Source organism: Oryctolagus cuniculus, chromosome 3 (genome assembly GCF_964237555.1).
Source record: "Oryctolagus cuniculus chromosome 3, mOryCun1.1, whole genome shotgun sequence".
Taxonomy (NCBI): Eukaryota; Metazoa; Chordata; class Mammalia; order Lagomorpha; family Leporidae; genus Oryctolagus; species Oryctolagus cuniculus.
In genome coordinates, this window is record NC_091434.1 from 33,280,930 (window position 1) to 33,298,690 (window position 17,761).

At 37.3% G+C, this 17,761-nt stretch overlaps 1 protein-coding gene across 4 annotated transcripts in view; it reads right to left on the reverse strand.

The window, feature by feature from the left end:
- The window catches only part of ADAM23 (ADAM metallopeptidase domain 23), a 170,093-nt gene that overhangs the window by 25,980 nt on the left and 126,352 nt on the right, over positions 1 to 17,761 (reverse strand). For 3 of the 4 annotated variants that reach the window (XM_008259040.3, XM_002712550.5, XM_008259041.4), the window contains exons 16-22: positions 16,107 to 16,178; positions 15,431 to 15,520; positions 13,614 to 13,694; positions 7,039 to 7,089; positions 6,469 to 6,532; positions 4,857 to 4,962; positions 1,993 to 2,112 (exon numbers count right to left, since the gene is read on the reverse strand). In XM_008259040.3, coding sequence (XP_008257262.3) covers positions 1,993 to 2,112; positions 4,857 to 4,962; positions 6,469 to 6,532; positions 7,039 to 7,089; positions 13,614 to 13,694; positions 15,431 to 15,520; positions 16,107 to 16,178 — 584 coding nt within the window. Of the gene's footprint in view, positions 1 to 28; positions 2,113 to 4,856; positions 4,963 to 6,468; positions 6,533 to 7,038; positions 7,090 to 13,613; positions 13,695 to 15,430; positions 15,521 to 16,106; positions 16,179 to 17,761 lie in introns of all 4 variants that reach the window. The other variant, XR_011387146.1, reaches the window with a different exon arrangement.

The window sequence follows — 17,761 nt, forward strand, 5'->3', positions numbered from 1 at the left end:
TGTCATTTGCACACAGTATATTCTAAACCTTCACTTGTTTCTAAAACCAACATTAAGACTAGAGGAGAAGTATTTGCCTAAGAACAAAGGAAGAAACTATATCATTAGCTCCTTAAGACTATCAGATGTGGTGTGGTAGAAAGAAGCAAATGTTGAGTCAAAGTATAAAATAAAAATATTGTTGAAAATTATTATTATTACTTCAGAGGATTTGATTATTCATAATTCAAAAAATAAACCATTTCTTCCGTATTGATAGGCACTTCTAAAATTTCAAAGTTAGGAACAACTTGAATTTGAATGATATTCAATGCTATAATTACTAATAGATTATCTTGTTGAGTATTTTACAATATAATTTAATAGAGCTGTTGTATCTAGAGACATGTGAAAATGTACACATTCAAGGAAAGCTTGTGTACATCAAAGTAACTAACTCTGAAGACTACAAATTTATTCCCAGAAAGATCTTTTCCAGGACCCTATTAGAAGTCCCTTTAAAGGCCACTCAAAAGACAGAAAAACAATCATTTGACCAAGACAGCATTATGCAATTGTGTGCTCAGTTACTAAAATGTATTCGAACTCACATTAGTATCATTGCGAATCTTATGTGTACTCAAATAAGATGAATAATTGCTATTCTAGGGATACTAAAAATAACTTTGCCCACACACAGACACACACACACACAAAGTTCTGTAGGGGAAATCCCCAAAGTGTTTGAGCCAATCTTAGTATTATGACCACTATGAAGGGAATATTTTTTTTGCAAATATAATATGACTCCTTGACTAAAAAAAAAAAATAGGCCACATACCTATGTGCCTTGTACTCACAGACAATTAGGTATAAAATCTTTGCTTATAACAACAAATACTATTTTACTATTTTCTAAATGTAATTTGGGTAATTATGCATCTGTAGATGCATGCTACAGAAAGTACAGCTTAAACTCTTTTTCCTTTTATGGTCATAAAATTAAAACACAGGGATCAAATAATGGTATTTCCAGTGCACAAAATTTTAATCACAGTTATGAATACTATAATTCTACTTTTAAGAATATGATTGCCCAGCGCCACGGCTCACTAGGCTAATCCTCCACCTGCGGTGCCGGCACACCGGGTTCTAGTACCAGTTGGGGCGCCGGATTCTGTCCCGGTTGCCCCTATTCCAGGCCAGCTCTCTGCTGTGGCCAGGGAGTGCAGTGGAGGATGGCCCAAGTCCTTGGGCCCTGCACCCACATGGGAGACCAGGAGAAGCACCTGGCTCCTGCCTTAGGATCAGCGCGGTGTGCCGGCCGCAGCGCGCCGGCTGCAGCCATTGGAGGGTGAACCAACGGCAAAGGAAGACCTTTCTCTCTGTCTCTCTCTCTCACTGTCCACTCTGCCTGTCAAAAAAAATATGATTACAACACTTCAATAAAAAAAAGAATATGATTACCAAGAAATGCCTTACTATTAACAGCTAGTATAATTTTGAGCAAATATAATTTTCTTTTTAGAAAAGGTTTGTTTATTTATTTGAAAGGCAGAGTTATATAGAGAGAGATCTTCCATCTACTGGTTCACTCCTCAAGTGACTGCAATGGCGTTGCTGGGCCAGGTTGAAGCCAAGAGTTTATCTGTATCTCTCATGTGGGTACAGGGACCCAAGTATTTGGGCCAGTCTTCCACTCTTTTCCCAAACTATTAGTAGGGATCTAAATTGGAAGTGGAGCAATTGGGACTCAAATTGACATCCATATGAGATACTAGCATTGCAAGCAGTGGCTTATCCTGCTATGCTACAATGCAGGCCCCACAAATGCAACTTTCAGATCATTACATAACTTTGCTTTTTAAGTGACTCTCAGCATGAAACCTACGTCTTAAAATCTAAGTCAACTTTCTTTTTGCAAGAACTAGAAAATCTTTAATTTTTTTAAAAATTTGATGTTTGGAGGTTGAAAGTCTCAGTTTCATTAGTTTCTAACATTTAACATATTACCTGCAATCAATCACCCGGCCTTGATGGTAGAAGGAAGTTGGTATGATCTCACCCTGAAGCTGACCAATACGTGGAGCTCGAGTGAGATTGGCACAGAGTAAAAATCCACAGAACACGTCACTGAGAAGGAGAGGGAACAAGACAGGAGGAATCAGACTCAATCATGAGTATTTAGTCCATAAACTCATCTATTCAAAATGTTTAAAAACCCTACTTGTAAAAAATGCATGTATTCAGATATTGTTAGTTGGCTAAGACCTCCTCCTTGTTTCCTTGCCAAGAAGACCAGTTTAACCCAGACTTCAAAACGTTCATGGAAAATATGATTAAAAGGCAACCTTATCTTGGTGCAAAAAAATTTTGAAATCCAAGTACAGTTTTTCCATAATATACATTTTCCATAAAATTTTTGAAGATCTCTCATATGCATGGGTTTCATAAAATTTTTGTACTAAAATAAATTTGTTCTCTAAATTTCATTTTCCACTTATTTTTTGAATTGCTTTGTATTTGGGGCAGCAAGGTGTCTAGTCCTGGAAGATGGATCATAACTGGTGTGTAAGCTACTCAATACCACTCCCATTCCCTCCACTGACCTTCCTACCCATCCTCCCCCTCTTCCTCTGAGAACTAAAAGAGGTCTAATGTGAGGAGAAGCCAGTAAGGGAGCTGCTGGTGAGGATTATGTTTTCTGGATAAAAGATTATAGCCTTTTGTTCCTATCCTACTTCCTGTCTTTGAATATGTAGCTTGTGCATCTACCTTACAATTATGGAAAACGGGAGATGGGAGGGTTGCGGGTGGGAGGGAAGTTATGGGGAGGGGGAGCCATTGTAATCCATAAACTGTACTTTGGAAATCTATATCTACTAAATAAAAGTTAAAAAAAATTATCAGTTTATAGCCATAAGGATAAAAAAAAAAAAAGAAACTCAACATGCTAAAGATTATACAGCCAAGGGGCAGAAATCATTGTTAAATGACTAATCCACCATGAGGGCAACTAACCCCAGATTCTCTGCTAAATAAACAATGAGCCCTAAAAAATGGGCACAGACCTGGAGCGGCATGTAACAAAAAAGGGAAATCCATGTCTAATAAATATGTGAACATGTGTTAGGTTCCATTTGCAATACGAGAAATGTATATGAAACCACAATGCTGTAGCAGTTCATACTCATGAGAATATATTAAAGTTAAAAAAAGTCTGATGATACCAAGTGTTGGTATTATCATTCTTATGTACATATTATTGATGGTAGAGTTTATTTATTATGATCATTTTAGAAAACAATTTGACACACATCCACTATGAGCTGGTGATTTTTCTATCAGGTACAGGCCTTGTAGAAAACATGTATGAATGTGTGTTAGATTACATGTGTAACAGAGTTCATAGCAGCACAGTTCTTCACAGCCAAAATATGGAAACAACCCAAATGCCCATCAATGCAGAATGGAGAACTAAATTGTATTATATTTACATGTGTAGCTATGAAAAGGAAACAAATGAACAACAACATGAAAAACAGCTATACACATCAGAAAACTCTTAAAATGCTGAAGTTCCAAAGCAAAATACAATGTAATGCACAAACTACTAGCTGAAAACAGACAAACACAAACAAACAATTCTAAATAACAGAAAAGCTACTGCCGTGAATTCAGGATGAAGTTTCCTTCCAAATACAAGATGGGAGACAGTGATGGGGAAGGATACATTACTTCTCAGATGCTGCAATGTTCTATTTCTTGACTCAGGTAAGCTTACAAGGAAGTTCACCTTATATTTATTTGTTGAAATGTATATTGTGCATTATTTACTTTTATTACAGATTATTCTTTCACAATTTTTAAAATTTTCTAAAAAATATATTAATTTTCCTTAACTCATTGAGGGCTGGATATCATATTGCCAGATAGTAAAAAGCTAACTTCTATAATGATCTAATTCACTACTAATTCCCCAACTATTTTTTAAAATTATTTTCATTTTATTAACATAAAGAAAACAGATTTTAATGTATTTCATAGATACAATTCTAAGAAGACAATAATACTTCCTCTCTCCCTCAATCCATCTTTATCCTTTCTTTTTTTTTTCTTTAACTTTTTGAAATAACATACTTTCAATTCTTCTGAAGGCATAGAAACAAATATAAATTATCAGATTTGTCTAGGACACAGAGTTAATGAAAGAAACTAATCAAATTGAGAGGACTCAACCTTATGGATGTTGACTGTTTTTGACCCTCCTTCCTCCTACTCCTTGGCACCCAAGAACTGAGGATCAACATCTTGGGACATCTGTATCTCACTCATGAATTGCCAGTGGGAAGCTTTATTGTCCATTATTTTTATGTAATTTTAAAGAAATTATAATCAAAGATTATTTGCCTAAGGCTTGATCCACCATCAAAAGCTACAAGAAATGTCAAAGTTTCAAATACTACAGCAAAAAAGATTATTATTTAAAAACAAAAACAGAAACAAAAACAAAAAAGCTTCCCTTAAATTCTTGTTCTGCTTCAAAATTGGGAGGAGAATCTTCCACGCTGTAGAGGAGCTTTGCCCTATAACTTGTATCTCTTCAGAACAAGAATCAAGTAAAAAAAAATCCAGCATCTGAGACAATTTCTGGATTTTACAGAAATGGTGTGAGTCTGTAGCAGGGTATCAGTTTAGTTCACAGCATGTGCCTCTAGATACACTAGAATATAAAACACATACTTTACATTTTTGAGTAAGTGAACATTTTTAAAAATCAGTAATATTTATTAACATTGAATTTGTGCTCATTTTGCATTGGCATCAGAGCTCCCAAGCACTTCTGGGTCATGTGCTCCCCACAACCAGCCACTCACTGTTTGCTGCACTGGATCCATCGGTCTCCATCCTTCCCACAGTTGCCCTTCTCAGTGCCTTCCGTATTCAGCTTTTCATAACAGAACTTGTCAGACCCTGTGGCCTCTTTTGGAAGTAGGCAAGGGAAAAATTAATTTTACATTTTTTTTGTTGTCTATAACCAGCACTGTGAAAATAAATATCTAACCATTTGTTCTCCAGAAGAAGCATGAAAAATCCTGATTTGTAGCATTTGCCAATTTTTCTGGTGTGAATACTTCATGGAAATGGAGTAAATATTGCATGTGATGTCCTAGGGCTTGTAAAACCCCTGAAAATTAAATAACTGGCTCTTACCAACTAATACCAAACAATCCCAACACAACATCATTTTTTCAACATGAGAAATACATTTCTTTCCAATTCTTGTCTGTGGATTCATGGAGGAAAGTAAGAAGGATCATTAGCAGTAATCAGTGAAGTGACATGTAGAAAACTAACAAACATTCCTAATCTTGTCTTATGTAAACATTAGGAGATTAATTACAAATCTTAGCCCACTGAGATTTCATGTTGGCCCTTGGGCTTTGATATTTACGTGTCTATTTCATTTTCTCTGTCAAAACTAAACCACTGATTGTAAATCAATCAGATAAATATTATCTGCCAAACATAAAAATCACTCATGCCAGAGCCCTGTCTGTGCTTTCTTCTCCTTTGGGGTGACCCAGCCTCCATCACAAGGTAGACTCATTTCTCATGGTTCCCATCTGGCCCCTGGGAACTCGAGTCCTTTGGAGAAGCACAGCAAATGTTGGGAAGAGATATGGATATTATCGTTTAATGAACGTACAAGAGGACTTCAAAGTGTTCATGGAATAATGGATCTTTTTTATCTTTTTAAAATCATTTTTATTTTTAAAAAACTTATTAAAACATTATACTAACACAGTCACAACAAATGTGTGAAAATTACTACAACACAGTTCTCAACAATTCTTGTTAATGCAGTATTAATACAAAGAGAACAGATTTAAAAGATAACTTTATTGTAGTAAAAAAAATTAAGCATAGGTTCTGTTCATAATATACATTTCCATGAACTTTTTGAAGAACCCGCCCCCCCATCTACTGAGACTCATAACCTGCTCACACCTTGGGAAATATTTGTATTCTCTGAACTGAGATAGTAAATTACAAACTTTAGAAAATAATTCTAGTACTATCCTTGGGGTTAAAAAAAAAAGAAAAGACAGATAACTTGGCAGGGGCCAGAAGTGGAGGAGTGAATGCTAAATGCAAGGTACATGGTGCCTCATCCAAGGGAAAGAATAATGAATATGACTTCTGCAGTCAACCCAGTTCTGACAAGCAGATGCAACGTTCTCCCTCTGAAAGCCACAATCAGTGGGAGATGCTGTCACTTGTGATGACTCCCTACCTTGAGCAGCTGTTTGTACAGCTCTTGTTCTTTTGTATAGTTCTTACAAGATTCACAGTCCTCTGTATTCTCACCCATTTCTAGATTTTTTAAGCATTACTCTAAGCTGTGACCCTTTCAGCGAGACTGGCAGAGAACAATATTAAGAGAAAACCACAGGTGTGACCTTCAAGCAGGAAGGTGTGACCTACTTGTTCCCCAGATGAATTGGCACTGGTTGTCCCTGGTCTTGCACTCGCCATTGTAGCAGCGACCCTGAGGACAAGAGAACATGCACTGTGAAACACATGCAGCCAGTTCCATTTTCCCAAAATTTTGCCTACAAGGTCTGCTTCTGGCAAATGTAGAGGTCTTTTTTTTTTTAATTTCTGCATCCTAATATTTTCAAAGGACCAATAAGAGTCATAATCATCCTGAAAGGCATAAGAATAAACCAAAATATAAAATTCAGTAGAGACTTCATAGTACAGTTCTTTAAATATAAACTAATTAAAAAATATAAACTGATTGAAAGATGATCACAACTCAAAATATTACACTTAACCCTTCAACCTTTACATTTTTTTCTGTTCTTATAATCTGGATAATTTGTCATCAGAGTCAAATAGAATATATGTAATATTTCGTATAAGATGAAGCAGCTCTGAATTATAACCCCACTATAATACTTTATTTGGAAAAATTTCAAAGTTTTATTCATCAAAAATTTTTAAAAAATAATTCTTTCTTAAACTACACTTGTAACTTATGCTCCAGTATACCTGATTCTGATTGCATGCATATCCATCTTGCTTATGAAGATTTGGTGGGCACTGAAAAATAAAATCAATTTAATTAATGTTTGGCAGGTTACGTACCTTCAGATAATGTGAACAATGTTAAAATGCAAAACAAAATGGAGGAATGGTGAATATATAAGTAGGAGCAATTAGGAAAGGACATGTAACTTTTCAAGTAGGTTAATTCAAATAAACACTAGTATTGGTAAAACAATTAACAAACTTGCCCCATGCAATGGATGTTTCTCTGCTTACTGTGAGGTGATTCACTCACCTACCAAGTTAAAAGTAAAAGGGACTAAAGTCAACAGTGAAGGAAATTAATCAGCTTGTTATGGAAGACTGAACACATTCAGAAACTAATTCACAAGGCCCTGCTCTGCTCTGTGAAAATATCAAATCTGCATTTGACACCATGGCGCTCATTTACAGGCTACTATACTGAGACACAGAAAATATTCTGTCTTTCAACTCGTTGTAAATGACCAATCTCCAAACCATGAACGATCTGTGATTTGACCTCTCAAACCAAGAACAATCTGTGATGTGACTGATGTTTGTTTTTTTTATAGATTTTTTTTATAAACTCACTCTTTAAAATATACTTCCTTTTCCCCAAAAGTTGCCCTCAATAAGTGATTTTTTTCCTCTGCATTTTTATTTGCCACATTTAAATGAACTGGAAAAAAAAAGGTCAAATCAAAGGCTCTACCTTGTATGCAAAGCAAATATAAGATACACAGGTGTGGCAGGTGAATAAGACACACAGCAATGTACACAAAAGTTCTTCCTCAGTCTTCACCTTCTCAGTAAATGATATTCCATCCTTCCAATTGTTCAGCCTAAAAACCAGAGAATGATTCTCCACTCTTCTTTCTCTCACACCTTCTATCCTGTCTGCCCCAAATCCTATTAGCTCTACAATAAAAATGCCATAATCTGACCCAAATTTTCTCCATCTCCACCCCTAACACCTGGGACCAAATCACCACCATCTCTAACTCCGAAGTCCCCTGCTTCACCTCACTCTCCTTACAGTCTATATTACTACCAGTGTGGTCCCTTTAAAAATGTAAATATCAGAGGCCAGTATTGTGGTACAGCTGGTTAAGTTGTTATTTGCAACACAGCCTCCTATATCAGAGTGCTGGTTCAAGTCCCATAGCTCCCTGCTAATGTGCCTGGCAAGCAATAAAAGGTAGCCCAGGTGTTTGACCCCTGTCACTCACGTGGGAGACCCAGATGAAGTCTCAGGCTTCTTTTAGCCCGGCCCAGTCCTGGCTCTTGCAGCCAACTGGGGACTGACCCAACAAATGGAAGATCTCTCTGTCTCTCACTTCCTATCTCTGCCTCTCCCTCTCTGTAACTCCGACTTTCAAATAAATAAATAAATATTTTTTAAAAGCTATAACCTCTCTCCCATGCTGACATTCCATTCCCCATTGCCACTCTCCTCTCCATTGCACTTATCAGCACTGACAAGTCCTATGAGTACATTCTACTTATCTGTTAATTGTTGTCCCCATCACCAGTGAGCTCCCTGCTGGCAGGATTTCAGATTTATTTTTTTGTTCTAAGTTGCTTTTCTAGTACTTAGAACAATACTGAGCATGTGATGTATGCTCAATTACTATTCACTGAATGAGAAAGCAAATAAATGACCCATTCTGATCCAATTAAGAATTCTAGTCTGCATATATCAAGCTGTGTACGAAGTTCACCACAGAAAGACAATAGAACTAATTTATTTTTCCTGCCTAGTAGCAACTTATAAAGAACATTTCATAGTAAAACTACTTTGGCCCATGGAATCCCAAAAAAGTTGATCTCATAGAAGTGGAACGTAGAATGATGATTACCAGGGTTTTGGGGAGAGATAAATTAATAGATTAATAAAATAGATTAATTTATTGATAAAATAGATTAATTAATTTACCAAGTTATAGTTAGGAGAAAGAAGTTCTGATGTTCCATTACACAGTAGGAAGACTACAGAAAATGATAATGTACTATATATTTTTCTTTCATTAAATCAATTTATTTAGAAGTATAGACAGATAGACACAGCTGCCATCTGCTGGTTGACTCCCCAAATGCCTGCAAAGACCAGGGCTGGGTCTCATCAAAGCAAGGATCCAGGAATTCAATCCAATCTCTCACATGGGTGGCAGGAACCCAATGACTTGAGCCATCACCGATGCTTCCCAGAGGTCTGCATTAACCGGAAGGTGGAGTCAGGACTCAGGTGATGTGATACAGAACACAGGTGTCTGAATCAGCATCTTAACTGGGAGGCTGAGCACCTCCTCCAACAACCATGTAAATATTGTACATGGGGTACATGTGATGTTCTGATACATGAATATTTGCATAATGCCCAAATGAAGGTAAGCACATCCATTTTCTCAAACACTGAGTCCCTGACCCCTCACTTCAGCCAGGCCCAGCCCTGGCCATGCAGGCATTTAGATAGTGAACCAGAGATCAACTGTTATCTTTCTCTCTCCCCCGCCCATGCCACACCCCCCACCTCTTATGTAAATAAATATGCTTTGGTTCTATGTCTTTCTAAGGAATAAATGACTCTCATACAAGCTCCATTAACCACAAATTTTCATTTTGTGTTTGTGAGTATTTGAAGGTTGTAATTATCAGCACTAAACTTGGAGTGGGGGCCAACTGCACAAAAACAGAAATCTCTGTGGACTCTTTCATACATCTGAATTCATTCAACAAACAGTAATTATCTCGTTAATTGACCACTATTAATTATTCACTAACTCTAAAATGAAGGCAACTACATGAAGAGAAATACACAAGAAATTTTGCTTCCAGAATAGGCACATCAGGGCCTAATCCTGTCATAGTTCATTTTTGTGATGTTTTAGTAAGAAAAAAAACACCTCATACTAGCATAGCCACAAATGAGAAGATTTTTAAATTATTTGTTTTTAGTTTAGGCTAATAAAAGCCAGCTGTTTATCACTGAAATGTATAGCTGAAAAATTATGAGGGCTCTTATGTTCTCTAGTGACATTTAAATTGGGAGAAAGAATCACAAATCTGGGTATTTTACTCTGCCTCAGAGGAGAGCTTGGGATTCTGTCTCTCAGGGTCATTCCAGACCCAGTTTTATACAGAATGAGAAGGGTCACTAGAGCCTGGTTCCAATCATGTAACATACTTATATGTGTTCATTTTAAATTATGTTTTGCTTTCCCACCCATTTAGATGCCATAGTTTACAGTACTAACAAAAAACATTTCTCACATCTTTTAAATATCTTCACTATACTATCCAGGACCATTTGCCAAGAACTTCTCCACATTGGACAAGTACTGTTCTTTTTTTTTTTTTTTTTAAGAGATTTATTATGTTATTTGAAAAGTAGAGTTACTGGCAGGGAGAGAGAGAGAGGGAGAGACAGAAAGAGAGAGAGAGAGAGAGAGAGAGAGAGAGAGATCTTCCATCTGCTGGTTCAATCTCTAAATGGTCACAATGGCTAGGGCTGTGCTGATCTGAAGCCAGGATCCAAGAGCTTCTTCTAGATCTCCCACGTGAGTGCAGGGGCCCAAGTACTTGGGCCATCTTCCACTGCTTTCCCAGGTGCATTAACAATGAGTTGGATGAGAAGTGGAGCAGCCAGGGCTTGAACCAGCACTCATCTGGGATGATAGTTTGACAGGTAGTGGCTTAACCACTACTCCAAAGTGCCAGCACCACAAATATTGTGTTTTTTTTGGCATAAATTTTGAAAAGTCATCAGTAAAAGGTAATATCAAAATTAAATAAAACATACCATGAGGTATAACCAAAAACAGACAAAATGTGGCCTGTAGACCCTGATTCTCAGAGATGCAGAGATTTCATTTTCTTAGTCATCGTTAGCATAATTTAAATCCAACGTCCATTGCCTCTTACAGAGTAGAAGAATTCTGTGGAACTTTAACTGCCTCTACTTCAATGGTCTTTCTTGAGTTCATTCTGATCATATTAAAAAGTTATTAATAATAAAACATTCTACTCCAATATGCCACTGAGAAATTAATGTAACAGGACCATTTTTACCTTAGACACATTAGATAAGAAAGTTTTAATTACACAACAAGTAGTCCTCATTATAAAAACCTTGCTTCCAGCAAATTTTATGGCAATCTCTCCCTCCCTCTGCCTGTAACTCTTCCTCTCAAGTAAATAAATAAATCTTTTAAAAAATACATATATATATATATAAAATGCAGTGAAACAATATGTCAGAATTGTTAGTGTAGGTCTCATTAAACACAGAACCCATAATTCTTAAACTGTGTCATTATATTAGGGAGAAATTCCAAATAAGCCTTATATTTTAAATATAAGAAATAGATATGCATAAAAAATCTTTAAAGCCAGAACATATTTCATTGTACCATATCCTAAAAGAGAACTGAGCTGGAATTGAGCCTCAGATAATATACATAAAGATCTTCCCAGAAAGGTTAACCAGCAACCTTTTTTCCCCCTCCTCATGTCTCCTTCCACTGCAGGGAACTCAGTACAACTCCAGCCCCTCCACTCCTTTGTTCACTTCTATCACTGCGATGTAGAGTGACTGATAAGCTTAGCAAGAGCAACTAGCATTCTAGCCAGTTCTGTCATTCTCTTCAAGACAAGCTTACACAAGTTTACACACATAAACATGCATGCTCTACTGTTCTCCAAGCCATGCACTATGCAAGGGCCCATTTCTGCAGGCAGAAAATGTTTTGGCTCCAGTTCTGTCAATAGCCTATTGTTACAGCCTGAACTGGGATCTAGATAGAGTAGTACGTAGCCCTTACCTTAAGCAATGGCCTTCAACATAGCCATTTTTATAATGAAGGTAATACTCTATTTGTTGGGAGCCCTTCGGAAGACATAATACCTGGAAATTGGTAACCTTACTCTTGAACACTTATCATAAGGAACACCCCTCAACAGGAAACACTGTTTTTAAAACACACGATGATGGGGCTGGCACCATGACGTAGTAGGTTAATTCTCCACCTGCGGTGCTGGCGTCCCATATGGGCGCCAGTTCTAGTCCTGGCTGCTCCTCTTCCAATCCAGCTCTCTGCTGTGGCCTGGGAAAGCAGTAGAAGATGGCCCAAGTCACTGGGCCCCTGCACCCACATGGGAGACCAGGAAGAAGCTCCTGGCTCCTGGCTTCAGATCGGCGCAGCTCCAGCCGTTGCGGCCATTTGGGAAGTGAACCAACAGAAGGAAGACCTTTCTCTCTGTCTCTCCCTCTCACTGTCTGTAACTCTACTTCTCAAATGAATAAATGAAATCTTTAAAAAAAAAAAAAACACACATGTTGATAAATACTATAGTAATTATAGTAATGAAAATCCGCCAGAATCTAAATATCCACTACTAGGGAAAATCAACAGATTAAGCCACATAATAAATATAATGCAATCATTAAAATGGTATTTCTAAAATATGGTATAATAATATAGGAAAATGCTTTTGAGGTGATGTCAGAATCAATCTGAAAGAAGAATGAAATACAAAATTCTTACGATAGTCTTACAAGTCCCTATTTGCCTTGATTTCTGACTTCATTTTTGAATCTATTTTTTTAAACTTTTCCATGATTCTCCTGGGTTTCACTCCATTTCTTAACGAAGCCACATGTCCATGCATACAGTTAACTGAGTAGCTCCTTTTTACCCCATGTCTCTAGTTAAATGCCACTTTCTCCAGGAATATATAGCTGCTCCTCCCTCTGATGACCTCCCCCCATTGTTATTTTCACAGCATTTTACTTTATGTTTGGCACTTATTACCATTGGCTTTGCTTTACTTATTTCGGTTTCTACACCTGGCAGAAGGTAAGGTCCAGGAAGGCAAAAAAAAAAAAAAAAAAAAAAAACTCATTTTGTTCCCTACTACATTCCAGAATTCACAGCAATGTTAATACAGAGTATGCTCAACAAATGTGGATCTGAACAAAGAAAAACTTAAAATAATACACCACAAATAAAAACACTAATCATACAAGAAGGGAATTTTAGAAAGAGACATTAATTTTAATGGGAACTAAATCATGCCAAAGCCATGAAGCCAGGGCCATGGACGTAGGACAGAAGCAGCAACAGTGAGCTAAGAAACGTGCATACTGCTCCCAGTCCCATCTCAAACAAAGCAGTGAGGCTGGTTTCCTTGTTTTCTCCATTGGTTTCTATCCAAATTTTTTTAAAGGGGGTTGTGGCCTTAAAATATTTTAAAACAATATATCAGTGTGGCATCAATATGAGTGCACCACCTAAGATGTGGAGAACAGAACAGTAAAGCCAGTTACTTGAGTATGAACTAATTATGATGGGCAACACTGGAAGAAAGCGAGATTAATATTTAAAGAAAATCACACACACACACACACACCCCTCAAACTTTCCTAAAATAAAGACACAGGGAAGGGCTAGAAGTAAGTAAAAAGAAAAGCAAAACAAAAGAAACCAAAGCTATTTACATATGTCTATATTGAAAGCTTCAAAAGTGATCTGTGTTTCCTAAAACTCAGTTTGCCATACCTGGCCAGAATCCCCGGTGCAGTATTCAGTAATGTCACACCCATTCACAGCATCCCGGCATTCATACCCACGTGGCTGAAACTGCAAGTCAAAATTCAATATTAGAAGTTACAACTAATTAATATTTCAAAATTAACATTCATATACTCATCAATAATCCTATATTCTCATAATCATCACATTATTTTTATGAAGAATCAGGATAGTTACAGAATATTAATAAGGCTTAGAGGCTAATCTCTATATAATCAACACCAAGGCATTAAATGTTCAAATCTCAAAATCCACTGTCTCAGAGCATTATTTTAAAAAAACAATATATGTAAGGAAAAAATTATGGTTTGGCTTAAGACAACATAGCAAAATATCATATTACAAACAATTAAGATCTTTCTAAATGTTTGACATACATGCTCAACCTTCCTTATTTACTTATTAGCTGGGATATTAGTCTTGCCCTAGGTAACTACACGAAATAAAATTTTAATGAATTCATATGAATCAGTGATACCCATGAATGCCTATCACATACAAAACATTTTGCTTGTTTTGGGCAGGAATGGGTAAAAAGTGAAGGAAGTACATTAGCATCAAGCAATCGATAGTCTGGGAGGGGACACAAAACCAGTATAAACTAAGCTAGAATCTTCCAGAACACCATAATGCATAGTGCCTCTTGGTATAGAAAACAAAGCAAAAAACATAACAAAAGACAAAATCATACAATTTTACACCTATAAGGAACATTAGAGGTTTTGTACACAGGAAGAAGGAAGATTTAAAAAATGACTTTTCAAAAATAACTGGAGGCCACATAGATATTAGAGTCCATGTGTACACAGACACACAAAATGTGTCTGTATACACATATAAACATACACAATTACTTCCTCATTTGGGTTCCTGCCTTATAGGAAATTTAAAAAGCCACACTGGAGACAGGCATCTGGTACAACAGTTAAGCTGCCACTTTAGATTCCCACATTAAAGTGCCCAAGTTCACGTTCTAGCTCCATTCCAAATTCTAGTTTCCAGTGAATACACACCCTAGAAAGCAGCAGGTGATGGCTAAAGTAGTTGGGTCCCTGCCAACTCTCTCTCTCTCTTCCAAAATAAATTTAAAAAAAATAAAAGAACCAGGGGTAGGTGTTTGCAACCTCTTAAGATGCACACATCTCATATCAGAGTACCTGGGTTCAAGTCCTTGCTCCCCTTTCTATTCCAGCTTCCTGTTTATGTGCACCCTGAGAGGCAGCTGGTGATGATCCAAGTACTTGGGCTCCTGGCTTTGACCTGGCCCAGCCTTAGCTGTTGTGGGCATTTGGGAAGTGAACCAGAAGATGGAAGATCTCTCTCTTTCTCCCTCTGCCTTTGAAATAAATATCTTTTAAAAAGTTAAATGGAAAAATATGAGCACTACTTTTTATGCTCTAGGTTTAAAATAAATTGGGACAAGTTTTGAAGAAAATGTTATAAGTAGGTCATATTATTTAAAAGACCACAGGAATTGTCCCTCTTCTATTTAACAATTTAATTTGGTTTTCAACTATGCTAGTAGGGTAACTGTCAATGTTTATTTTTGAAGCAATCTTAGTATATTTTCTTAAGGAGGCATCAGAGGATAAGATGGTCAATAGTGAATAATAATAAAGATAAATGTTGTGACCCACTGAATTTGATAGATTTATTGACTCTACAAAGCTGCTGGGCAAATATGCACAACGTAACCAACAAAGTGGTGACAAGATCAATGTACACCTTGAGATATTTGGCTAATCTGTCAGATAAAAGAAAGATGCGACCGTCAGGAGACTCACGAGACATGAGGTATTGTTGCAGCAGGGCCCATCGCTGCAGTGGGCTCCATTGGAGAGGGAGCATTTCTTACAGCACAATCCATAGCATTCCTTGGGAAAACAAAGAACCTTAGTGACTACTTGTCCAACATTCTCCCCACATGAGACTCTGTGAATAATGCTAATGATCACATTTGTATAAGCATAAGCAAACATTTTAGCAAATAATCACTTTCAAACATGGTAGACTCCCACCTGTCATATTCCCAACCAGATATGATCTTCTAGACCGAGCCTATCTACTGAGAGCTGTGCTTGCTTCTAGGTAGGCAACCCACTCCTGGTTAGGTCTACTATACTCTTAATAAACAACCTAGTTCTGTGACAACAAAAATAGTACACAACACAGGGAAAATGTTTCATAATTTGGAACAATTTGTCCAAGCTGAATATTACAGTATGAAATTTTAAGAGGTAAGGAATCTGATTAAAAGAATCCATTAGGATTTTTCAGACAAGGCCATAAGCATATGACTAAATCTAATGTGTTTGAGCTGGGATTAAGCATTGATCTGGGAGATCAGAAAGGAGAGCAGTAAAACCACAAGGAATGATAGCATGAACCTCTCACTAATGCTACTCTAGTTAGCTCTGGGTAAGAGCTGTGCTGAACAAAAGGAAGACCTCTTATACGTACCACGTGGAAACCGCAATCACATTCCTCCCCAGCCTCTACATATCCATTTCCACATTCTGTGGGCTCAAACAGCTGAAAGAGATTAGGGAGGGGGAGGTAAAATGCTTTAATTTATCACAGAAAAACACACCAACCAGATCACAAACAAGGCCATACAATCGACTATCACGTGCTATTCTTCCATGATCTATTGTTATGGCATCTTATCGATGATGTATTTGTGGGAAATACTGTTCACTCATTAACAACACTTCTAAAAAAAACCTGTTGAAAGGGGGGATAATATCTCTCAGGGATTCTCTAGTGGCAGGCCCTGGAGATGCCCTCCAGCATTAGAGGCACTCTTTATGGAGAGAAGCTGTCAAGAGGAGTGGATCACTTTTCATTTTTGCTAATGGAACTGAAATGCATTGCTAATAAGACTTACAGACATCTAACTTGCTGACTTGTCTCAAAGCAGCTGAGAAGACATAAAAATTGTCAAAAAATTAAGTATGTTTCAGTCACTGCCGAATGTGAAATGTACAATCAAGTAAATGAAAACAAATTTAGGGGAAAAAATGGTGATACAAATCCAATCCCATTATTCTCATGAAAACAAAAAATCTGCTCTGTCTGATACTTCTTAACTCAATGTGCAGACACATGCATGGATGTACAGAAACCTCTGAAATGATGAAAGAGTCAAATTTCAAGAACAATCCACCCTACTGACACCATGAATTTGCTTACCAAATAAACTCTATTACATGAAAAAAACATCTACTTCCCACCACTCAGGGCAGGAGCTCCCTGGGCATGATCACCACTCCTGGGTGAAGAGCAGGACAGCAAACCTCATCCCAAATGCCAGAGACATGAATATTAGAGGGACAAAGAGATTCTGTCCCCAGCAGCTGGTCACACCCCAACAAAGGGTTGCCTTCCATGAGGTCACCTGAGAAAGACTGGATCCACCTTCTATTTCCAGAAAGTCAAGGCTATTCTAAGAAGCAAATAAGGTTCCCAGACAACTTGGGTGGGACTCCCCAGGGGAAAGTCCAAATCAGCAGTCCCAGTCTCTGTGGGGTTTTGATCAGCAGGCAGGGGGAGAACGGAAAAGGGAAAGGCCACGACAAGCACTTTGTATCAGGATTCTCATCCTTTCACCCTCGGATATTCCCTCCATCCTGAGATAGGTCACTGTCAAACCAGATGGAAAACATGGAATCCCAAAGCACAGAAAACGTATACATAGATACTGTGAAGATAACACAAAACATGTGCAAATAGACACTCACTCTCCAAGAACACTTGGGAAAAAGTCATGTCTTTGATGTTTACAGATAAATTATTTCCTGAAATTCACAGGTTTTTAAAAAAATCTTTGTAATATTCATATTATATGTCTAAAGAGTTAATAAAAATAGTTTTTAAGAATTCTCTATGTTTCTGTCTGCAGTGTAGCCTCATCGGTAAAGATTAATAAGAGAAGTGTGCAGCTCTCTTGGAAGAATTGGCTCTTCTCCCCCAGGAAAAACGTACTCTTGACAAAGCATTTTTTTTTTGCATACATGGTCTCTGTCAGAACCTGGCCAGTTTTGACATAGACCACCAGAGCCAAGTCACGTATGAACAAACATAAATAATGAAAGGAATATCACTTTCATATGAAA